The sequence below is a fragment of the Ceratotherium simum genome, chromosome 30 (genome assembly GCF_057802395.1).
Source record: "Ceratotherium simum simum isolate JZ-2026a chromosome 30, ASM5780239v1, whole genome shotgun sequence".
Classification (NCBI taxonomy): Eukaryota; Metazoa; Chordata; class Mammalia; order Perissodactyla; family Rhinocerotidae; genus Ceratotherium; species Ceratotherium simum.
In genome coordinates this window covers 18,356,398-18,381,922 of record NC_141929.1, presented here as the reverse complement: position 1 = coordinate 18,381,922, position 25,525 = coordinate 18,356,398, and the positions used below count along the sequence as shown (strand labels likewise).

The 25,525-nt window shown below is 37.6% G+C and overlaps 1 protein-coding gene across 1 annotated transcript in view; it reads left to right on the top strand.

Moving 5' to 3' along the window:
* SNTB2 (syntrophin beta 2) overlaps positions 1-25,525 on the top strand; it is a 103,262-nt gene that overhangs the window by 57,414 nt on the left and 20,323 nt on the right. Inside the window, exon 4 of the mRNA XM_087420029.1 lies at positions 5,944-6,086. Within this exon, the coding sequence (XP_087276155.1) occupies positions 5,944-6,086 (143 nt within the window). The remainder of the gene's footprint in view (positions 1-5,943; positions 6,087-25,525) is intronic.

The window sequence follows — 25,525 nt, the reverse complement described above, 5'->3', positions numbered from 1 at the left end:
CATTCAGTGCCAGGATGGTTCCCCCATTACATATATCTGTAATATTTATCATGCAGTCAGGTCCTGGATATCTAGCTTGCAGATCTTTTGTGTGTCAGTTTTTTGTTTCTTCTCCCTACCATTTAGCTATTTGTTGCTAATTATCACCTCCACCAGAATTGACTGTCATGATAATCATCATTACAACATAACTAAAAAGGTTCTTATTACCATCTCTGTCCTTAAAGACAGAGGATAATTTTCATGATTTTAGAACAGGATCAGTAAACTTTATCTGCAAAGGTCCAGATAGTGTCACAACTACTTGACCCTGCCATTGTAGCAAGAAAACAGTCATAGGTAATATGAAAATGAATAGGTGTGGCTGTATTTCAATAAAACTTTATTTACAAAAACAGGTAATAGGCTGAATTTGTCCTACAGGTCATAGTTTCCTGACTCCTGTTCTAGTCTCTTGACAGAGTTTCAAGGGCAGCAGGCTTACTCCCCTACTCTGGGAAAAGTATAAAATATACAAAAGTTGTTACAAGCCATTAGACAATTGTACAGTTGTCTTCCACAACTGAAAAATGAAAAGAAGAAAAACAAGAAAACTTAAGTGGATATTGGGTGAAGGGAAAAGAAAAACTTAATCCAAGTTAGTTAGATCCCAAGTTTGACAAGAGAGAGACTAAAAGTTCTATGTGAAGTTATGGTACGTCCTTTTTCTTTCGGGTCCTTCACGTCAGCTAGGCCAGCGGGAGTTGAATAAAGAACACTGGGCTAGGGATTCAGAGATGAGTGTTCAAGTGCTAGCTCTTGTTTTTCACTGGTTTTACATCTTTTTAAAAGTTCCTTCATCTCTTTGAATCCTAGTTCCCTCATGTGTGTGCAAGGGGGCAGGGATTGCGTCAGTATCAGCCCAGGAAGGTTTTTGTTTTTTGTTTTTGTTTTGTTTTGTTTTAAATACAGTTTCCCAAGTCTGGCCTCCCACGCTCCACCTCAACAGAGTTCTGATTTGGTAGATCTATGGTGGGGTCTGGCAGTCTTGTTGGGAGCTCCCCAGGTGATGGTGTTGTGGACCAATTTTGGACTCCGCTAATTTTTTTTTTTTCAGCTCTGAAATTTTCTGAACATTTCAAATAATAATTATAATAAATTAGAACATATAATTAGTACTGTGCTCATTTCTAGGAAGCATAATTAGAATAACTAAGCAGAGAAGAAACTAATGAAAATCATGGTTTTAAGTACTTAGGACTTTGAAAGTTTTAGTATTTTAGTTATGCTTATCATTGTTTCTGTATTTTTATATGCTGGTTGAAAAACTCGATTGAGTGGTAATTGTTCTGTGCTTTTAGCGATGTTAGAAATCTTCATGATTTTAGAAAGGTAATACATTCATGTGGTTCAAAAGTCAGAATAAAAGTTAGTAGGGAAAGTCTTACTCTTCTTCCTGTCCCCCATCTACCTAATTCCCACTTCCTTTCCACCAGAGAGGTAATCACTTTCATTCTTTTCTAGTGAATCTTTTGAGAGGTTTTTTTATGCAAATAAAAGCAATAATGAACACATATTCTTTTTCTCTTTTATAAAAGAAGATAGTAGGTTATGCACACTACTTTATCCCTTGCTCTTTATTTTTCACTAAACAGTATATCCTGGTGCTCTTTCCATATCAATACACAATACACTTTTTTTGTGTGTGTGAAGATGATCAGCCCTGAGCTAACATCCATGCCCTCTTTTTTTTTTTCTTTTGCTGAGGAAGACTGGCTCTGAGCTAACATCTATTGCCAATCCTCCTCCTTTTTTTTTTTTCCCCCAAAGCCCCAGTAGATAGTTGTACGTCATAGTTGCACATCCTTCTAGTTGCTGTATGTGGGACATGGCGTCAGCGTGGCCGGAGAGGCAGTGCGTCGGTGCACCCCTGGGATCCGAACCCAGGCTGCCAGTAGCGGAGCGCGTGCAATTAACCACTGAGCCACAGGGCCAGCCCCACAATACACTTTTATGGGCCATATTTATGTAGGTGTTTCCTCCACTCAATTGTGAGCTCTTGGAAGATAGGAGCACATTTTTTCCAATTCTTTATTGCCCCTAGAGAACTTAGTACATAGTAGATGCTCAGTATTTTTTTTCTTTGTCTACATACAAAAAACAAGCAAACAAGTCACTAATTATAAAATATTGTTCAAGAACACAATCTCAGGGTTGGGAAATAATACTAAGAAAAGTTTCAACCACTTTATTTTTATTATTTTTTTTTTAAATAATTTTATTTATTTATTTATTTATTTATTTATTTATTTATTTATTTATTTTCCCCCAAAGCCCCAGTAGATAGTTGTATGTCATAGCTGCACATCCTTCCAGTTGCTGTACGTGGGACGCGGCCTCAGCATGGCCCGAGAAGCAGTGTGTCGGTGCGCGCCCGGGATCCGAACCCAGGCCACCAGCAGTGGAGCGCGTGCACTTAACTGCTAAGCCACGGGGCTGGCCCCTCAACCACTTTAAAAAATAGTACCACTGAACTAATTCAAAGTGCTGTTTCTAAAATACTCTTGATTTTTACTTTTTTGAAGTAGTTGTTTGGGTTACCGAAATTAAATATCACTCTCAGGGCCACCCCCGTGGCTTAGTGGTTAAGTGTGCGCACTCCACTGCTGGTGGCCCGGGTTCGGATCCCGGGTGCGCACCAACACACTGCTTCTCCGGCCATGCTGAGGCCGCGTCCCACATATAGCAACTGGAAGGATGTGCAACTATGACATACAACTATCTACTGGGGCTTTGGGGGAAAAAAAAATAATAAATAAATAAATAAATATCACTCTCAGAATAAGATGTTCAAGCAAGAATGGATACCATTTCTTAGAGGTATTATAATGAGCTTATGTATCTGATAAAGGTTGAACTAGGTACATGCCAAAGCCTTTTCTGACTATAAGAGTATTTAATTCTATGATTATGAAAATGGTCAATATAATTTTAGATCACGTAATCTGTTTAATATAGGTAAGCATTTCTTTTGGCAAGAGGTGATTTCCTGAAATGCTTACATATAAATGAAACTGTTTCAGTTGTACTTAGAAAAGACAGTCATTTTTGGCAGATAAATTAAGGAGAGATCATTTAAAGTTAAATAAATGTCATAAACGATTTCACAATGTCATAAATTGAGTTTGCTTAAAACAGGGAAATTTTATACTACAGATATTTGGTAACCAGTAGATAATCTGTTCTATGCATAGGCACTTCTATCTCTTTATCGATACTTATTTTTATGTGACCTTTTAGTTGGTTATATTCTTAAAAGGGAATTGTCTTAAGTCCACCAAGTGGGGGAGATATGTATTACCTGTAAAATCAATATTTTTAAGCATTTAAGTATTGATTAGAAAAGCGAAGATAGCCAAAGAAAGCTTTGTTTCCACATTTCCTACTTTTTCCCTGATAATTCCCAAAATATGTAAAGACTCAAATTAGGAACATATACACTCAGTCAGGATTAGTGGAATGGTTTATTTAGTTTTGCTCTCTGTTTTCTATCATAATAAAATAAATAACAGAAGTACATCACCTGACAAAAAGATAGTTTTATAGGGTTAAGAGATTTAAGGGACAGATGATAATTATTAGTATTTTTTCATCTTTAGTGCTACCCAGCTCTATTTATTAGAAAATAAAATTTGAAGAAGGCTGTTGTTTGGCCAGATGTATGCATGCATGTGTGGGTGTTGAAACACAGCAGACCAGAACCCTAACATTAGTATCCCTGTTTTCTCTGACCATGACTATGTATTTTCTCAATAGTAGAGCCCCAAGGCTGCTTGTACTGATACCACAACCGAAAACACATACTATATATAGCAGGCTGCATTTTGACTCCAGTGAAAGCAAACAGGATCCTTAAAAGTTAAGGCAGGGCCGGCCCTGTGGTTTGGTGGTTAAGTGCGCGCGCTGCGGTGCTGGTGGCCCGGGTTCGGATCCCGGGTGTGCATCGAGGCACCGCTTCTCCATTCATCCTGGGGCCGAGTCCCACATACAGCAACTAGAAGGATGTGCAGCTACGACATACAACTATCCACTGGGGCTTTGGGGGGAAAAAATAAAATAAATAAAATCTTAAAAAAAAAAAAAAAAAGTTAAGGCAAATAGGCAAACAGAATGACTTAAATTGAGGTTTCATTTGTCTCTAATGGTAAGTAGAAGAGGGAAAAGATATTTTCCAAAAACTAAGGACTCAAAAGAGCTAAAGAATGAAGACTTTTTAAAAATTGTTAATTGAACAAAAAGTTCTCTCTCTTGAAATCGGATATTGCTTCTGTTGGCATTAGCAGTTTTCCTTTAGAGCCTAAAATATCTTCTTTGGGAAGAAATACATTTAATTTAGGTGTTCTAAATGCATATAGTCTGATCTAGTGTTCAAAATCTCTCTCTTAAAACTGAGGAAAAAATTGATTAAAAAAAATCAGATTATCATTTTAACCCTTTGGGAAGATAGATTTTACATTATTTCCCCATTGAAATGTTATCCATAACAATTTTGAAGAAGAAAACTTAGGAGTGTGCACAAACTAGAAATCCCTCTAGGGTATCTAAAAGTGTAAGAATCCAAGAGAACCTCGTTAAAGCTGATATTCTCCCTCCAGATATTAGAGTTACCCATAGACTAACACAGAATCTTAGAAAACGTGTTCACCGATAAGAAAAGTCTAATTATTTCTACAATACTTTGCTTGAATTCTCAGTCAGGTCATCTATTTTGTGCTTTCAGCACATGGTAGAACAAGACTCATTTCACTGGCTGGAATTCATTTCTCACTCCTAGAATCAGCTTGTGGAGAAAAGAGTCCTGGTGGTAGATGTTACAACACAGAACTGAACCACTCAGGCCACTATTTGGATTATAGATGTATTCTTAAGGTGCTCTGACATATCCAAATTACCTTCAGAAGTCGTTAAGTAAGAGAAAGTAAAAAGCGGCTCTGATGACAGCTCTTTAAGAGACAAGTGATTCATTAATTTGAATTCTCCTTGAAGCCAAGTGATAGTGAGCTGAAGGATCAGTGTTAAAATACGCTGTTGTTAAGCGTTCCCTGCTCAAAGATCTTATTTCATGAGGGCAAACGTTTTGATGATACCAGGGCTTTTCTTGAACATAGTCTTTTGCTTTTTGGCCTTGAATCCTTGACAATATGGATAAATAGTGGTTGTTTTCCTACATTTTAAACCCTCACAGAGATAACTGAGCTTTATGCAAGTAAATGCAATGGTACATTTGAAACTGAAACTTAAACTTCCTAAAGTATAATGGGGGAACTCTTTGACAACAGTTTATATCACTTTTCCAAAATACAACCTAGTGAGTCATGATCAGCGTTAAAATAAAATAGAAATTATCAGAATACATTGCACAAAATATAAAAGGATTATGTTGTTTTGGAAATTGTTTTATTCAGTTATTTATATATGTGTGTATTGGGTTGCAATGTAACATGTATTTCTTATTGTAGGTCTTGATCAAAAATATTTGAAAAACACTGATGTTTAGATTATCCAGACTTATTTGGTAGTAGAATTTTGTGTTTCTATCCTGTACTTAGAAGATGTCACTCCCACATCAGATATATTAAAACAATTATCATTTTGAACAGATTACTATGTATTTAATTAGAGTTGGTGATAATTAGTTATTGTGGAATGGGGAAAAAACTGTCATATCGCTAGATAGTGTTTATAACTCAGAGAGAGCTTTTTCAAACTACACAATCCACCTCATACCTCCCAGTGGAGAATCCCTGCCAGTGGGAAGGAACCTGATGGGATATTTCCTGTTTCTCAAGACTGTTGGGATGGGGAAATAAAGTGGAGACCCACTATGTTAGGCCATCACTGAAGGGACTTTTACAATTACATATCATAGTTAGCTCTGCTTTCTGGATTTCACCATTGTAACAGGCAAAACTAGATGGTGGAAGACAACAATGGAGACCTGTCCTCATGGCTGTGACTGAAAAGGATTTGCTACTTTATGACTGTATGCCGTGGACAAGGGATGCCTGGGCATCACCATGTCATAGCTACCCTCTTGTTGCCACAAGGTAAGACTAAAGACAAAAAAAATAAAATGTCTTTCCTACTCTAAATCTACTAAAGAATTTTGAAGTGAATTCTAATATCTTAGGTGCCTAAAATAGCATTTAAGTAACTTATGTAGTTGATTTAGACAAAAACTTTTCTTCCACAGTCTTATTATTTTGCAGCTCTTAGCTCAGAATAAATGGTTTCTGTCATTAGTATTTTTGTGTGTATTTTTTAAGTTGTTGAAACAGTTTCCTAACATTAGCTCCCTTCAAGACTTGCTTAGTCATGAAGATAAGTAAATAGTGTTTTTTTTCCTTTACTTTATTGACCGTGACTAGAAAACCACTGAAACTGTGGCAGCGTTTTGACTGAGTGATGAAATCATTTAAACCAGAATGTGGTACTGTGGATAAACCACACAACTCAGCCAACATATTCTTCAACTTCTCTTTCTAGTATAAGAGCACGTAATTTTGATTCTATCAAATAAACATTGATTTGACTTGAAGCAACAGGATGTTTCTAACATGCCAGATATGGGGAGTTGGAAGGGAAAAGAATAGAGAAATGTAGATTTGGGGGCCAAGATTTCTTAAGAGCTAACTAGAAACTAGTTATCTAGCAAAACTAGAAAACATAATCACATTCAGTTTTATATGGGCTTAAAAAAGAATCAGGTTTTGATGTAACTAAAAAAACTACACATTAAAAAGGAGCCCCACAGAAAAGTATTTGGTAGTCAAAAAAGCTAAATGATAGAACCATCTGGTATGTCCCACAGGGAACAGTGTAGGGGGGTTCTGCTTTGAGCAGATAAAGATTCACGTGAGGAAGAGTAGTCTTTACGTTATAGGAAGACTTTCATGTTATATAGGATTTCCTTCAGCTTGCCAACTTCTCTTACATATATCATTCTTTTTACAAAAATATAATTTTCACATAGCTTAAAAGGAGTTTCTCTAATTTAGAGCTGGAGCACCTAGATCACAGAATAGATATAAAGGATTTGTTGAGCCTCAGAATCAGGGAGATGTGCCCTCATTAATTCCTTCAGGACGTAAGAGTCCTGCAGAAAGACTGAATTTAACCATCAGTTTCTCTGTTTTGTTTTTTTATCCCCGCTAAATTATAACCTCCATGAGGTCATGAACTATGACTTAGTCATCTCAGCATTTTCCATAATGCTTTGCATATAGTAGGCCCTCAATAAATTTCGGTTGAGTTAAATTCTATTTTTTAAATTATAGTTTCTCTGTCATGGTTACATTGGGAGCATGACAGGAATCCTATGAAAACATGTGGACGTGTCTCAGTAGTTATAATTACAGCAATTAAATTTACATTTTCGAAAGACTTAGAGCCTATCAATGTGACTATATAGATCTTTTAAGTTTAAATTTTATGGAAGAAGCTTATACTCTAGTTATGATCGTAGAGTGCAAAGAGGGTAGTTTTATCCTTAGACATTTCCTTAACTGTGTGTCACCGGAGAGGTGGAGCAGAAACCTGTGACATAGATGAGCCTTTGTTCAATACTAGAAATTACAACCCGATAAACAAATACTTTCTGGCCATAGACTAGACTGGGCCTAAACCACCAAAGCCCTTTGGTACTAAAGAAGGAAATGGGGTGGTTGTGTGTATACTATCAGTGTGGTATTAATTTGCAGCTAGGGAAAAGATATAAATAAGATTTAAGACCTAGAACTCTTAGAGGAAAATATGGGAGTAGATATTTATGACCTTAGGCAGAGCTTTCTTAGATATGACACCAGAAGCACAAGCAACGAGAGAAAAAATAAATAAATTGGACTTCCTCAAAATTAAAAACTTTTGTGCTTCAAATGTCACCATAAAGAAAGTGAAAAGACAACCCACAGAATGGGAGGAAATACTTGCAAATCGCGTATCTAATCTGGGACTTGTGTCTAGAAAATACAAAGAACTTTTACAACTCACTAATAAAATGGGAAAAAAAATGGGGGGCCGGCCCCGTGGCTTAGCAGTTAAGCGCACGCGCTCCACTGCTGGCAGCCCGGGTTCGGATCCCGGGCGCACACCGCTTCTCCGGCCATGCTGGGGCCGCGTCCCACATACAGCAACTGGAAGGATGTGCAGCTATGACATACAGCTATCTACTGGGGCTTTGGGGGGAAAAATAAATAAATAAAATCTTTAAAAAAAAAAAAAAGAAAGAAAGAAAAAAAATGGGGAAAGGATCTGAATAGACATTTGTCCAAAGAGGATATACAATTGGCCAATAAGCACATGAAAAGATGTTTAACATAATTAGCCATCAGGGAAATGCAAGTTGAAACCACAGTGAGATAACACTTACCACCCACTAGGATGGCTATAAATAAAAAGACAGATAATAACAAACATAGACTAGTGTGTGGAGAAAATGGAACCCTCATACACTGCTGGTGGGAATGTAAAATGGTACAGTGTATGTGGAAAACAGTCTGTCAGTTCCTCAAAAGGCTAAACATAGAGTCACCATATGACCCAGCAATTCTACTCCTAGGTTGTATACCCAAGAGAAATGAAAACTAATGTCCACACCAAAACATACATGAATGTTTGTAACAGCATTATTCATAACACCCAAACAGTGGAAACAACCCAAGTGTTCGTCACCTGATGAATGGATAAATGTGGTATATCCATACAATGGAATATTGGGTTCAACAATAAGAAAGAGTGAAGTTCTGATATAGTCTGCAACATGGATGAACCTTGAAAACATTATGCTAAGTGAAAGGAGCCAGACACAAAAGTGGTGTCACTGAGAGAGGCCAATCATATTGTATGTTTCTATTTATATGAAATGTCCAGAATAGGCAAATCTATAGAGACAGAAAGTAGATTAGTTGTTGCCAGGGGTGTGGGGAGTGCTGGGAGCAATTCCTAGTGGATATAGGATTTCTCTTTGGGGTAATGAAAATGTGCTAAAATTGGATGTGGTGATGGTTGCACAACTCTAAATATACTAAAATCCATTGAACTGTCCACTTTAAATAGGTAAAGTGTATGGTATGTGTATTATATCTCAATAAAGCTGTTGCGATTAAAACAAAGCAAAACAACCAACAAGATTTAGTAGAAGGGACTAATACCAGTCTTTAATAAACTGAGTTTGAATCCCTATTCTGCCATTTGTAGTGGGTCATTAGGAGCATGTTACTTAGCCTTTCTGTGCTACAGATTTTTCCATTTAAGTGGACCCTAATGAGATGGAGTGGGTGTGAGTATTAAATGAGTTAATACCTACAGTAGTACCTGACAGATTGTAAGTGCTCAAGTGTGAGCTGCTTTAATTATAATAGTAATTATTATTTATTATTAAGTGAAAATATGTCAAAGAAGAAATCTATATAAAAAATATAATTGGTTTAATTCGGCTGTTGTTAAAAGAGGAGCTTAGCTCTACCCAGCAGTTTTTACAAGTAGTGAAAGTTTTATATTAAATGTGAGGAATTCAAATGTATTATTTGGATCAACCTAGACAAGCAAATTGAACTTGGCTATTAATTACATGGGTGGGGCCTGTAGCTCTCTGAACACGTTGTTTCTTAATAAGTTTAATTAATGTAACAGCAGGGATTTTTTTATTCCTTGTTCAGAAAGTACCAGTGGATTAGGAGCAAAGCTGACAGGCAGATGAGGAGTTTAGTTTTTCCTTGTGGCCATGTTGGCCAGGTGATGTTGGTTGAAGTCACTGCATGATAGAATTAAATGGGACTTCATCATCCTCTGCTTCCCAGGGCGGGTAGAGTATGGCCGTTGAGAGAGACCAGAGGGTGAAACCAGACTAGGAGGAATCCCGCAGAGAGAATCAAGGCCAGAGAGTGGTATGCTTATGTCTTTTTAGTGTGATGGAAAGAGAAGGTTTGAGATTTATATGAGTAATGAGAAAGGGCTGAATGTTCACTTTCACTAATTCTATTTCTGATACTTTGGAACATGTTCTTATGAGTGGATGAGACAGAAAAATTGATCACATAAACACATAGGGAAGGAAAAGAAATTAAGGACCTTGATTATCTGCAAAAGTAGATAGTCCCTGGTAAATAAGAATTAATTGTAGTTCAAAAATCAAAGAACATTGGTAGGTGATATAAGTTAACATGAGTTACCATTTATATTAGCTTGCACATTTACAGGTTCTTGGAAACTATAGTGCTATGCGTGCGAGTGTGTGTGTGTGTTAATAACTGGTATTCCAGGCTGGTGAGGAATTATGTAAAACATGAAAGTGGTAAATGAAGAGGATTTTTATTTTATTTAGTTATTTTTTATTTTATACATTTCTTAAGATTAAAGCCAGATACATGATACAGGTAGGAAAACATTGGTTTTAAAGGTGCTGTGGATTTTGTAGGATGTGCATTTTGAAGTCTTTTCCTATAAGCTTTGTTTGACTGGAGGAGAAAAAGATTCAAAGTGTGGCTACTTGACAATGTGGAAGATGGAGTGGTGTTGTGCTTATGGGACTTACGGGGGCAAAAGCTGCTAAAATGCCTTTGCATGAGCTCATCTGGCCTCACCAAAGGGGGGTTTTTGGCAGTATGTTCTAACTAACTGCTGCACAGCAAGAGTCCAGCAGCTGGTTTGAATTAGATTCCCCCTGCCAAATATTTCATAATCAAATCTGTAGGAAAAATTCTCCTAGAGTTTTTATTTTTTAATATCTGACTTGGGATTAGCAATCAAACTGAATATGGTAGAATACACCCGTCACTTTCCGCACTCTGTGTCTTACTTGGATCATATGTAGAGTAATTTTGAAACTCATTTAACTCTTGCTGAGATAGCTAGTGTTAAATTGGCATGTTGTTTCTATGGGAATCAGCTCGGTGAGGTGGTTCTCAAATTATCCTTTCATGGACCTCTGGGGATCCCCTCTTCAGGGGGTCTGTGAGTTCAAAACTATTTTCATAGTAATACTAAGATGTTATTTGCTTTCTTTCACTATTGACATTTGCACTGAGGGTTGGTAAAATTTCTGGTGCCTTAGCATGAATCAAGGCAATTCGCACCAAACTGTATGGACTTGCAGGGGGCAAAAAATGCTGGTTTAACCTCAAAATGTCTTTGCTGAAGCAGTAAAACTTATTAGTTTTATTTAATATCTACCCTTGAGTATTCATCTTTTTAATATTCTGTGAGATGAAATGAGAAGTACTCACAGAGCACTTCTGTTGCATACTGAAGTATGATGGTTGTCTCAAAGAAAGGTGCATGTGTGGTTGAGTTACAAGCTGAACTAGCTGGTTTTTTTCATGCAACACCATTTTTTACTTGAAATAACAACTGGCTGACAAACTGTGGTTAGTCAGACTTGGGTATTTGTCAGACATTTTCTCTAAAATGACCAAAACAAATTTGTCACTAAAGGAAAACACTGATAGTATTTGTTGCCAATCACAAACTTCTAGCTTTCAAACAAAAATTAGAATTCTGGAAAACTTTTATCTGTCACTGTGAGCTTGACAGCTTCCCAAGACTTTTCTGATGAAATCAGTGGTGAAATTAGCAAATGTGACTTTTTGATATTGTATAATGAAATGCTTTTAACATTTGGAAAATCTGCATAACTCAGTGAAAAAATATTTTCCAAATGACCAGTACATGATGTTACAAAATAATACATGGGTAAAAAAGATCCATTCAAAGTGCAAGGGAGACCAATGGATTTTTAATGTAACAGGATACATTAAAACTTTAGTGATAAGGTTTCAGATCCTACATTGCAACTAACCTTTAAGAAACCACTTGTTGGGTTTTGGTTCAGTGGACAGAAGGATATCCACAATTATCTGAAAAGGCTGTTAAAATACTCTTTCCTTTTCCAACAACACACCTATGTGAAGCTGGGTTTTTTTCTTATATTTCAACTACATACTGCAACAAAATGCAGAAGCAAATATGAGAATTTCGCTGTCTTTTATTAAGCTGAATACTAAAGAGATTTGCTAAAAAATGTAGAACAATGCCACTCTTCACGTTAAATTTTTTCTGTTTTGGAAAATATTTTAATAAAAATAAGTTATTTACATTAACATACTAGGTTTGTTATTTTTATTTTTAAATTAATTAATAAATATTTTTTAATTTCAGTTTTAACTTCTAATTATAGTAAATATCTATAAATATAATCCATATAAACAAAAGCATTTTGTAGTACTCAGTGTTTTAAGAGTGCAGAAGTGTCCTCAGACCAAAAAGTTGGCAAACCACTAGTTTAGTTCTTCTCAACTGTCGCTACACATTTGAATTGTCTGGAGAACTTTTAATAAAATAAGGTTGCCTGGGCCCTACCCTAAGCCAGTTATGTCTGAATTTTTGAGGATATGAGCCAGACATCAGTAATTTTTAAAAGCTATGTACCGGCTGATTCTCATGTAGAGCCGGGGTTGAGAACTCAGTAGTTAATTTGGTGAAACCGGTTGGTAGATTAAGAACAAATTGCCTTTTGCTTGAGAAACACATTCTTGCCTTTTATCTGAACCAATAAAGACTCCCTGACAACTAAAGGAAATGTAAAGGGGCATCCATTTGCTCTTAGGTGTCTTCTTGCTCAGGTTACTATTAGACAAGTGAAGGAAGGAACCAGCAAATTTGTAGAAAAAACATTAACAGGTATACAGCCTACAGTGAAGCTAAGAACAAGCCATTTTGTTTATTTCTCTTTGATGTATGTTCCTCACCCAAGTTTTTAAAAATGCTATATGGAAAACATTGTCTGCTGAGTGATTCCTTGTAAGTGAGGTAGTTGTTTGTTCTGTTACACTGATCTACTTACAACTTCTTAAATATAGGGAAAATATTTTTGGAAAACGTGAATACATTAAACTATATTAAATAGTTGTCATGAAACAAAATGTTGAATAGTTAGATGACCTTAAGGAAAGTTGCTTTTCTCATTGGTTTTTCCACATATATACTTCACTGTTATTTCTTTAGCAGCTTTATTGAGATATAACTCACACACCATACAATTCACCCATTCAAAGTATAAAATTTAATGGTTTTTAGTATGTTTACAGAGTTGTACAACCATCATCACAATAAATATTAAGACACTTCCATCACCCCAAAAAGAAACTCCGTACCTGTTAGCAATCACTCCTCATTTTCCCCTCCCCCAGCCCTAAGCAACCACAAATCTACTTTATCTCTATATATTTGCCTATTCTGGACATTTCATATAAATGGTTCATATGTCATGTAGCCTTTTATGTCTCTTCTTTCACTTAGCATCGTGTTTTCAAGGTTCATCCATGTTTTAGCATGTGTCACAACTTCATTCCTTGTTATGGCTTAATAATATTCCATTGTATAGATATATATCATTTTCATCAGTTGATAGCCATTTGGGTTATTTCCATTTTCTGACTATTATGAATAATGCTGCTATAACATTCATGCACAAGTTTTTGTGTGAACATATGTTTTGGGGTTTTTTGAGTGTATACCTAGGAATAAAATTGCTGGTTCATATGGAACTCTATGTTTAACTTTTGTGGGTGTGTGTGTGTGTGTGTGTGTGTGTGTGTGTGTGAGGAAGATCAGCCCTGAGCTAACATCCATGCCAATCCTCCTCTTTTTTTGCTGAGGAAGACTGGCCCTGAGCTAACATCCGTGCCCGTCTTCCTCCACTTTACATGGGATACTGCCACAGCGTGGCCTGACAAGTGGTGCGTCAGTGCGCGCCCAGGATCCAAACCCGGGGCCGCCAGCCAGCACAGCGCTCGCACTTAACCACTACCCCACGGGCCCGGACCCTATGTTTAACTTTTTGAGGAACTACCAGGCTGTTTTGTACATGGCTACCTCATTTTAAATTCTCACCAGCAGTGTATGAGGGTTCCGTTTTCTCTACATCCTCATGGTTTTGAGTTGTATTTCCCCAATAGCTAATGATGTTGAGCATCTTTTCATGTACTTATTGGCCATTTGTTTATCTTTGGAGAAATGTCTATTCAAATCCTTTGTCCTATAATTGGGTTGTCTTTTTATTATTGAGTTGTAGGAGTTCTCTATACATTCTGTAGACAAATACCTTATCAAATATATGATTTACAAATATTTTTTCCCATTCTATGGGTTGTCTTTTCACTTTCTTGATGGAGTCATTTGAAGCACAAAAGTTTTTAATTTTAATGAAGTTCAATTTATCAGTCTTCTCTTATATCTTTGCACTTTTTTGTCATATCTAAGAAGGCTTTCCCTAATCCAAGGTCATAAAGATTTACTCATGTTCTCTTCTAAAAGTTTTACAGTTTAAGCTCTTACATTTTGTTCTTTTATCCATATGGAGTTAATTTTTGTATGTGGTGTGATGTAGTCAGTGTAGTGGATTGCATGTGAATATCCGGTTATCACAGTACCATTCGTTGAAAAGACTGTTCTTTCTCCTTTGAACCCTCTTGGCACCCTTGTCAAACACCAATTGATCATAAATGTGAGGGTTTATTTCTGGACTTTCAATTTTATAGCTTTTTATTTATTTATTTTTTCCCCCCAAGCCCCAGTAGATAGTTGTATGTCATAGCTGCACATCCTTCTAGTTGCTGTATGTGGGACTCGGCCTCAGCATGGGCAGAGAAGCGGTGTGTTGGTGCACGCCCGGGATCTGAACCGGGGCCACCAGCAGTGGAGCGCACGCACTTAACCACTAAGCCACGGGGCCGGCCCTCAATTTTATAGCTTTGTGGTAAATTTTGAAATCAGAAGTGTGAATTTTCCAACTTTGTCATTTTTTAAGATTATTTTGGTGATTCTGAGTCCCTTGCATTTCTATATGGATTTTAGGATCAGCCTGTCAATTTCTACAAAAAAAGACACATGAAACTTTGACAGGGATTGTGTTGAATCTGTAGATCAATTTGGGAGTATTACCATCTTAACATATTAAGTTTTCCAATCCATGATACAGAATATCTTTTTATTTCTTTAGGTCTTTTTAAATTTCTTTAGCAGTGTTTTGTAGTTTTCAGAGTACCAGTTTTATACTTCTTTTGTTAAATTTATTCCTAAATAGTTTTTCATTTTGATGCTATTGTAAATGAATTGTGGGCTGGCCCCGTGGCTTAGCGGTTAAGTGCGTGCGCTCTGCTGCTGGCGGCCTGGGTTCGGATCCCGGGCGCGCACCGACGCACCGCTTCTCCGGCCATGCTGAGGCCGAGTCCCACATACAGCAACTAGAAGGATGTGCAACCATGACATACAACTATCTACTGGGGCTTTGGGGGAAAAACAAATAAATAAAATTAAAAAAAAAAAAATGAATTGTTTTCTTAATTTCCTTTTCGGATTGTTCATTGCTAGTGTATTCAATCAAGACATTGATTTTTATACTTGATCTTGTTTCCTGCAACCTTGCTCAACTCGTTTATTAGTTTAATAGGTTTTAGTGGACTTCTTAGGACTTTCTATGCATAAGATCATATCATCTGCAAACAAGAGATAGTTTTTACTACTTCCTTTTCATTCTGGTTTCCTTTTATTTCATTTTCTTGCCTAATTGCTCTGCCTAGAATCTCGAGTACAATGTTGAATAGAATTGGCACAAACAGACATCCTTGTCTTTTTCCTGATCTTATGGGGAAAGCATTCAGTCTTTTATCATTAAATATGATGTTAGCTATGGGTTTTGTATAGATGCCCCTTAGCAGGTTGAGGAAGTTCCCTTCTATTCCACGATTTTTGAGTGTTTTCATCATGGAAGGGTTTTGGATTTGTCAAATGCTTTTTCCATGTCTATTATGATGGTCATGTGAGTTTTGTCCTTTACTCTGTTTATATGGTGTATTACCATATTAATTTTCAGATGTTAAACCAACCTTGTACTTCTGAGATAAATTCTGTTTGGTCATGCTAGATTCAATTTGCCAGTATTTTGATGAGGATTTTTGTGTCTTATATTCATAAGTGATATTGGTCTGTAGTATTCTTTTTTTGAGATATCTTTGGTTTGGGTATTAGGGTATTACTGGCCTCATAGAATGAGTTCGGAGGTGTTCCCTCCTCTTCTATTTTTGGAAGAGTTTATAAAGAATTGGCATTAACTCTTGTTTAAATATTTGGTAGGGCCAGCCTGGTGGCTTAGCGGTTAAGTGCACGCGCTCCGCTGCTGGCGGCCCGGGTTCGGATCCCGGGCGTGCACCGACGCACCGCTTCTCCAGCCATGCTGAGGCCGTGTCCCACATACAGCAACTAGAAGGATGTGCAGCTATGACATACAACTATCTGCTGGGGCTTTGGGGGAAAAAATAAATAAATAAAATCTTTAAATATTTGGTAGAATTCACCAGCAAAGCCATCTAGGCTTGAGATTTTCTTTGTGGGAAGTTTTTCACTGTTAGTTGAAGAGATTTTTTAAATATATTTTAGGAATGCTCAGTATTCTCTTAAGCAATATTCTGCTCTTTCCTTTTTGTCTGAAAATAGTTTTTAGTTCATGAATGTTACATTTCTTTGTCCTTGAAACTCTGTTCTTATGAACATCTCATGGGGCAGAATATGTGTGGAGTATAATGAAACTAAGGTTCTTTCTTGCTTCTCAATGTTTTTTCTCTTCTGTACTTTGTTTCATTGTTTCCCATACTTGATTTGAACTTTCTTCCCAAAATGATTAGTTCAAGATCTCATTTTGTTACATCTGAAAATATTTCAATGGGCATCACTACCCATCCCTCCCAAAAATGAGTTGGAACTCACTTTTTCAAGCAAAAGGATGGCACTTTTTTTTTTTTAATGTAGTGGAATAATATCATAGTTCAAGTGAATGGGAGTCAAGAGTTATAACCAAGTAGTTCCAAAGTTTAGGAAATCAGTTTTCATTGGCTATTTTCTTTAGGAACAGAAATTAATTATGTCCCATTCTCATCATAATTTGCACAGCCTAAGAGGGGCTTTTCACCTCAAAACGTAAGCATTTAGAACAGATTGGACTAGCAAAGCCCGCAGGCACAACATTTATCGGAAATAATGGTCCCTGTTCCAGTCAAACAGGAGTTAGACAAATGAAGAAATGTTCATGTTAGCATCTCATTGAAACCCTGAGATATGAGGGCTGATATGACTTCTTGGCTTCAACTCATCAGGTAAGGAAAGAGTTTGTATGGTCTCTCATTTCTCTGACTTTTGACATTCTTAAGTGATGAATGTGATGTTTCCCAGGGAGTATCAAAATCCTGTTAGAGAAGAAAGACCTTATCCTATCTTAATTTTTGATATCTAGCAAATTTTCTTTTTTAAGAATATAAAATATTCACGTAGGGGCCAGCCCGGTAGTGTAGTGGTTAAGTTCACGTGCTCCGCTTAGGCGGCCTGGAGTTTGCAGGTTCAGATCCTGGGCACGGACCTACGCACCACTCATCAAGCCATGCTGCGGCGGCGTCCTGTACATAAAGTAGAGGAAGACTGGCACAGATGTTAGCTCAGCAACAATCTTCCTCAAGCAAACAGAGGAGGATTGGCAACAGATGTTAGCTCGGGGCCAATCTTCCTCACAAAAAGAAAAAAAATATTCATGGACACTGAAAGTAACATGACTCATATTGAGTCACATAACCCGGTGTTTTTTCAAACATTGGACCTGCTCCTTAGGATTAAGGTTTTCCATAGAAGTTGAGTTGCTTGTCTCAGGAGTTGCTCAAAGTGTTTTTATATTTCATTGTATTTTAACAGTGAATCTGAAAGGATGGAGGTTCTAGCTTCACTTTTGCTTTTCCTTCTTTGCCAAGAACACTTTGAGAATTCTTGGACAAAGGGACATCAGTAAAGAGGAGTGAGGCTAAAATGTTGACCCTTATTTACACTTTTGCTTAGGCATCAGTCTTATTTCTGGCCTTTTCCACTATGGTTCCCCTGAATGAAACTGACACTAGCCAAATCTATAGGCTCTCCCCTAATCTGACCTGGTTTCAACCTCCTTCCCCAAACTCTTCCACTTTGCCCTCTGAAACTCATTCAGTCATTAGTAAAATCTTTTATATCCTCGACTTTTTCTCTGAAGAGTCCCGTTACCTTCTTCCTCTAAATCTGGCTTTCCCCTAAGGACACTGCTTCCCCTTCTGTTCTTTCAAGAGATGGCTATGGTCTCTTCCACATTCCACTTACTGCTGGGCTTGGAAATAGGGTAGGTGTCCTCCTTGCTCCTCCTTGTCCACTGTTGCTCTGTTACTCCATTGTTCCTCCCTCCTCCCTAAAATCCTCCAGCCTCTTTAGAGTTCATACCTTCAGACCATACCACCTGAATGCTCTCTTTGTTGATATCATCTCAAGACTACCAGGTCATTCTGCCACACCTCTTAAGGATTTTAGCACCTGGTTCATGTTCATTCTTTCTGTCTCTCTCCCCCACTTCCCTTCTCTCCTTTTCTCCTTCTCTCCCACCTTCTTCCTTTCTCTTTCTCTCTTCCCTCCACATAATCCTAGTATTTGAATGATTTTTAATATTCAGGTAGACGATCCTTCTATTACTCTGAACTCTCAGTTCCTTGACTTCTTCTCCTTCAATGATGTCCTTCACACTATCTCCATCACCCACCACCACTATCATGATGATGAGCTTGTCATTACCAATAACTGGACCTTCTCCATAATATTGAGTTGGTTCAATAATACCCTCCCATCATGCTCAGTTATTTTTATTATAACAGCTTTACTGAGATATAATTCACATACCATAAAGTTCACAGGGTTGTGCATGCATCAATACCATAGAATTCCAGAAGATTTTCATCACTGCAAAAAGAAACTCCATACCTATTAGCAGTCACTACCTATTGCCTCCTCTCCCCAGCCCTTGACAACCACTAACCTACTTTCTGTCTCTATGGATTTGCCTATTCTGTATAAATGGAATCATACGATATATGTTCTTGTATGTCTGCTTCTTTCACTTATCATAATGTGTTCAAGGTTCATCCATGTTGTAGCATGTGTCAGACCTTCTTTCCTTTTTATGGCTGAATAATAGTCCATTATATGGATATACCACATTTTGTTTATCCATCCATCAGTTGATGGACATTTGGGTTGTTTCCACTTTTTGGCTATTATGAATAATATTGCTATGAACATTTGTGAACAAGTTTTTGTGCTGACATGCGTTTTTAGTTCTTCTGGGTGTGTACCCAGGAGTGGAATTATTTGGTCATATGGTAACTCTATGTTTAACTTTTTGAGGAACTGGTTAATTTTTTTTAAAGATGTGAACTTGTGGGCCGGCCCCGTGGCTTAGCGGTTAAGTGCTCGTGCTCCGCTGCTGGCGGCCCGGGTTCGGATCCCGGGCGTGCACTGACGCACCGCTTCTCTGGCCATGCTGAGGCCGTGTCCCACATACAGCAACTAGAAGGATGTGCAGCTATGACATACAACTGTCTGCTGGGGCTTTGGGGGGGGGGAAAAAAAAAAAAAAGATGTGAACTTGTGAATTTAATAGCCATTGTAGTTTATCCTTGTTGATGCTCAAAACGTCCTGTCTTTGGCCAATGGGAGCCTCTTCAGGTGGACTCCTGAGCCCCTTTGACAGGACTTTTATATTAAAGTATTTGAGAGTTGCCATGCTGTCTGGTATGATAGAATATTCCAGACTTATCTTGTTTGTCTTCTGCTCTAGAGCAGTCATTTTCCAAGAAGCCTCATCTTTTTTTTTGAGGGATGGGGGTTCAATTTGGGCAGTAAGGATATTTGTTGCTATTGAGTTGGTTATTGTTTATAGGTCTTCGTTGATAGACAGAGGAAGGAAATAAGTATGTGTGTGTGTATATATTTTTTAAAACAAAATATATCATGAGTTCACACAGGTACTCCGTTTCAAATTTGAGACTACAGTGTTTTTACTTAACCTCTTCTATCTTACATCTGGTTTTCCTTTTTCTCATACCTGGAATTCCAGATCTCAAGGACATCAGAGATGATCAAATTAGAATATCACATAATTACTCATTTGCTTTATCCCACATTATATACACTACAGTATCAGAATAGTGCTACTATTATTCTACTGTAGCATTATCACAATATGATTACTGAAAGTAGTTGAAAAAAATGTTTTGGAGCTCCTTTTTTTGCCCTTTTTTTACCTGGCTTCTCCGGGTTCTCCGTCAGTTCTCCTCTAACCTCACTGGCCACGTTTCCTCATTTCCCTTTGTTGATCCCTCCTTATCTTGTTGACTTCTAAACATTGACATGCCCCAGGGCTCAGACGTCTTCTCTCTCAACTACCCCACCCCACTGGTGATTATGTCTAGTCCCATAACTTCAAATCTCTCCTATACACTGACAACTCCCAAATTTATATCTCCAGCCCAGACAGAATCACAAACATATTCCGACTGCCTATGTAACATATCATTCACATATTTATAATCATAATCATTAGGGAGCATATTCAGCTGTTAGTAAAAGTAACCAGAAATAATAAAATAGATGTTTCTTTCTTATGTAAAAGAAATCTTTCATCTTAGCAAGAGGCTTCTCCACTTCAAGTTTGCTTCATGGCTCAAGATGGCTAGTGGAAGCTCCAGCCATCGTATTTAAATTGTAGGCAGGAGGAAGAGGAGGAAAAGGACAAAAGGGACACACACCTGCTGCCTTATTCTCCAATTACAGAGCTTTTCTGGAGATCCTACCCAATAACAGCTACAATTCATTGGACATCTCTTTCTGCAAAGGAGTTTGGAAAATATTCTTTTATCCATGCATACTGTCATGCAGGATAAAGGCAGCCTTCTATTTCTAAGGAAGAATGAGAGAATGGATATTGAGTAGGCAACTAGACATTGGCAGAGATGGCTAATAGCTATCTCAGACTTAATATTTCTAAAAACAAATCTTGTGCTTCCTCTACAAACCTATTCTTCCTGCACTCTTCTTCATTCAGGAAAAGGGCATTTTTTCCAGTTGCACAAATTTGCGTGCAGGTTTTTTGTGGATGCAAGTATTCAACTCATTTGAGTATACACCAAGGAGTATGATTGCTAGATCATATGGTACGAGTATGTTTCATTTTGTATGAAACTGCTAAATTGTCTTCCAAAGTGGCTGTACCATTTGCATTCCCACAAGCAGTGAATAAGAGTTCCCATTGCTCTATATTCTTGTCAGCATTTGGTGTTGTCAGTGTTTTGGATTTTAGCCATGCTAATAGGTATGTGATGGTATATCATTTTTTTAATTACAATTCCCCAATGAACATCTTTTCATATGCTTATTTGCCATCTATATATTATCTTTGATGAGGTGTCTGTTCAGATCTTTTGTCCATTTTTCAGTTTTGCTAACTTCAAAGATTTTTTTTTTACATTGTGGTAAAAAACACATAAGTTTATCACTTTAAGCATTTTTAAGTGTACAGTACAGTACTGTTAACCATATGTACATTGTTGTACAACAGATCCCTAGAACTTTCTCATCTTGGAAAACTGAGACTCCATATCCATTGAATAACAACCTCCCATTTCCTCCTCCTCCCCAGTCCTTGGTAATCACTTTCTACTTTCTGTTTCTCTGAGTTTGACTACTTTGGATACTGGAAATATGTAACTGGAATATAACCAGAATCATGCAGTATTTGTCTTTTTTCTGACTGGCTTATTTCACGTAGCATAATGTCTTCAAGGTTCATCTATTTTGAAGTGTATGACAGGATTTCCTTCTTTTTAAGGATGAATGATATTCTATTGTATGTATATACCACATTTTCTTTAGCCATTCATCTGTCATTAGACATTTAGGTTGCTTCCACCCCTTTGCTATTGTGGATAATGCTGCAACGAACATGGGCATGAAATATCTCTTCAAGAGCCTGTTTTCAGTTCTTTTGGATATATACCAAGAAGTGGGTCTTTTGTTCATTTTTTAACTGGACTTTTTTTTTTTTTTTAAGGGTTGGAACTTTTATTTATTTATTTTTTATAACTTTTTATTTATTTATTTTTTTCCCCCAAAACCCCAGTAGATAGTTGTATGTCATAGTTGCACATTCTTCTAGTTGCTGTATGTGGGACGCGGTGTCAGCATGGCCGGAGAAGCGGTGCGTCGGTGCAAACCCGGGATCCGAACCTGGGCCACCAGCAGTAGAGCGCACGCACTTAACTGCTAAGCCATGGGGCCGGCCCTAACTGGACTTTTTGGGCTTTTTTATTGTTGAATTTTAAGACGTCTTTGTATATTTTGGATACCAGTCCTTTATCAGACATATGTTTTTCATATATTTTTTGCTACTCTGTCACTTGTCTTTTCATTCTCTTTACAGTGTCTTTTGAAGAGCAGAAGTTTTTAATTCATGAAGTCCAACGTACTGCTTTTTTCTTTTCATGGATCATGGCTTTAGTGTTGTATCTTTTTAAATCACCTAGATTTTCTCTTAAGATGTCTTCTAGAAGTTTTATACTTTTGCGTTTTACATTTAGATGTAAGATCCATTGTAAGTAAATTTTTGTAAAAAGTGCAAAGTTTTGGGGCTGGCCCAGTGGCGTAGTGGTTAAGTTCACGCGCTATGCTTCGGTGGCCCGGGGTTCGCATGTTCGGATCCCGGGCGCGGACTGACGCACCACTCATTAAGCCATGCTGTCGTGGCATCCCACATACAAAATAGAGGAAGATGGGCACAGATATTAGCTCAAGGCTAATCTTCCTCAGCAAAAAGAGGAGGATTGGTAATGGATGTTAGCTCAGATCCAGTCTTCCTCACAAAAAAAAAAAAGTGCAAACTCTTCCAAAACAGAAAGCGCCAGGCGCAGATGAGTTCACTGGTGATTCTACCAAACATTTGAGGAAGAAATTCCCTATAATCTCTTTCAGAGGATAGAAGCAGAGGGAATACTTCCTGACTCATTCTATGAGGCTAGCATTACCCTGATACCAAAACCAGACAAATATGTTACAAGAAAAGAAAACTACAGACTAGTATCTCTCATGAACAGAGATGTAAGAATCCTCAACAAAATATTAGCAATTTGAATCCAAAAAAGTATCAAAAGAATTATACACCACGACCAAGTGGTATCTATCCCAGGTATGCAAGGCTAATTCAATATTCAAAAATCATTTAATGTAATCCATCACGTCAACAAGCTAAAGAAGAAAAATTACATGAGCCTCTCAAGAGATGCAGAAAAAACATTTGACAAAATCCAACACCCATTCATGATAAAAACTCTCAATAAACTAGGAATAGATAGGAACATTCTCAACTTGATAAAGACTGTCTACAAAAAACCTACAGCTAACATACTTAATAGTAAGAAACACGAAGCTTTCCCACTAAGATCAGGTACAAAACAAGGATGTCCCCTCTTGACACTCCTTTTCAGCATCATATTGGAAGTCCTTGCTAATGCAATAAGGCAAGAAAAGGAAGCAAAAGAAATACAGATTGAGAAGGAAGACATAAAAACTATCTTTGTTTGCAGTTGACATGATCATCTATGTAGAAAATCCAAAAGAATCGACCAAAAAACTCCTGGAACAAATAGGCAATTATAGCAAAGTTGCAGGATACAAGGTTAATGTACACCAGTCAATTGCTTTCCTATATACTAGCAATGAATAAGTGGAATTTGAAATTAAAAACACAATGGCGGGCTGGCCCAGTGGCTTAGCAGTTAAGTGCGCGCGCTCCGCTGCTGGCGGCCTGGGTTCAGATCCCGGGTGCGCACCAACGCACCACTTCTCTGGCCATGCTGAGGCCGTGTCCCACATACAGCAACTAGAAGGATGTGCAACTATGACATACAACTATCTACTGGGGCTTTGGGGATGGATGGATGGATGGATGGATGGATGGATGGATGGATGGATGGATGGATGGATGGATAAATAAATAAATAACACAATGGCATTTACATTAGCACCCCCAAAAAAGAAATACTTAGGTATAAATCTAACAAAATATGTTCAAGATCTGTATGAGGAAAACTACAAAATTCTGATGAACAAAATCAAAGAAGAACTAAATAAATGGAGAGATATTCTGTTTATGAATAGGAAGATTCAATATTGTCAAGATGTCAGTTCTTCCCAAATTGATCTATAGATTCAATGCAATCCCAATCAAAATTCTAGCAAGTTATTTTATGGATATTGAGAAACTGATTCTAAAGTTTATATGGAGAGGCAAAATACCCAGAACAGCCAACACAGTATTGAAGGAGAAAAATAATCTTGGAGGACTGACACTACCCATCTTCAAGACTTACTATAAAGCTACAGTAATCAAGACGGTGTAGTATTGGCGAAAGAAGAGACAGATAGATCAGTGAAACAGAATAGAGAGCCCAGAAATAGATCCCTATAAATATAGTCAACTGATCTTTGACAGAGGAGCAAAGGCAATACAATGGAACAAAGATAGTTTCTTCAACAAATGGTGCTAGAACAACTAGACATCCACACGCAAAAAGATGAATCTAGACACACAGACGGAGAGAACAGTTTAGTGGTTACCAGAGGGAAGGGGGTTGCAGGGGTGGGTATAAGGGGTGAAGGGGTGCATTTATATGGTGACTGACAAATAATAATGTACAACTGAAATTTCACAATGTTATAAACTATTATGACCTCAATTAAAAAAAAATGAGATACCACTATACATATATTAGAATGGCAAAAAAGTCCAAAACACTGACAACACCAAATGCTGGTGAAGATGTAGAGGAACAGGAACTCTCATTGCTGATAAGAATGCAAAAGAGTACAGCCACTTTGGAAGACAGTTTGGCAGTTTCTTACAAAACTAAACATGCTCATACCATACAATCCAGCAATCTCACTCCTTGGTATTTACACAAATGAGTTGAAAACTTACGCCCACCACACAAAAACCTGCACGTGGAAGTTTATACCAGCTTTATTAATAATTGCCAAAACTTGGAAGCAATGAAGATGTCCTTCAGTGGATGAGTGGATAAACTATGGTAAATTCACACAACGGAAAATGTTATTCAGAGCTAATAAGAAATGAGCTATCAGGGCCGGCCCCGTGGCTTAGCGGTTAAGTGCGCGCGCTCCGCTGCTGGCGGCCCGGGTTCGGATCCTGGGCGCGCACCGACGCACCGCTTCTCCAGCCATGCTGAGGCCGCGTCCCACGTACAGCAACTAGAAGGATGTGCAACTATGACATACAACTATCTACCGGGGCTTTGGGGGAAAAATAAATTAATTAAAAAAAAAAATTCTTAAAAAAAGAAATGAGCTATCAAGCCATGAAAAGACATGGAGGAACTTTAAATGTATATTACTAAGTGAAAGAAGCCAATCTGAAAAGGCTACATATTGTATGATTCCAACTATATGACATTCTGGAAAATGCAAAACTATACATGATAAAAAGATCAGTGGTTGCCAGGAGCTAGAGGCGGGGAAGATATGACTACGTGGAGCACAGGACTTTTAAGGCAGGGAAACTATTCTGTATGATGCTACAATGGCAGAT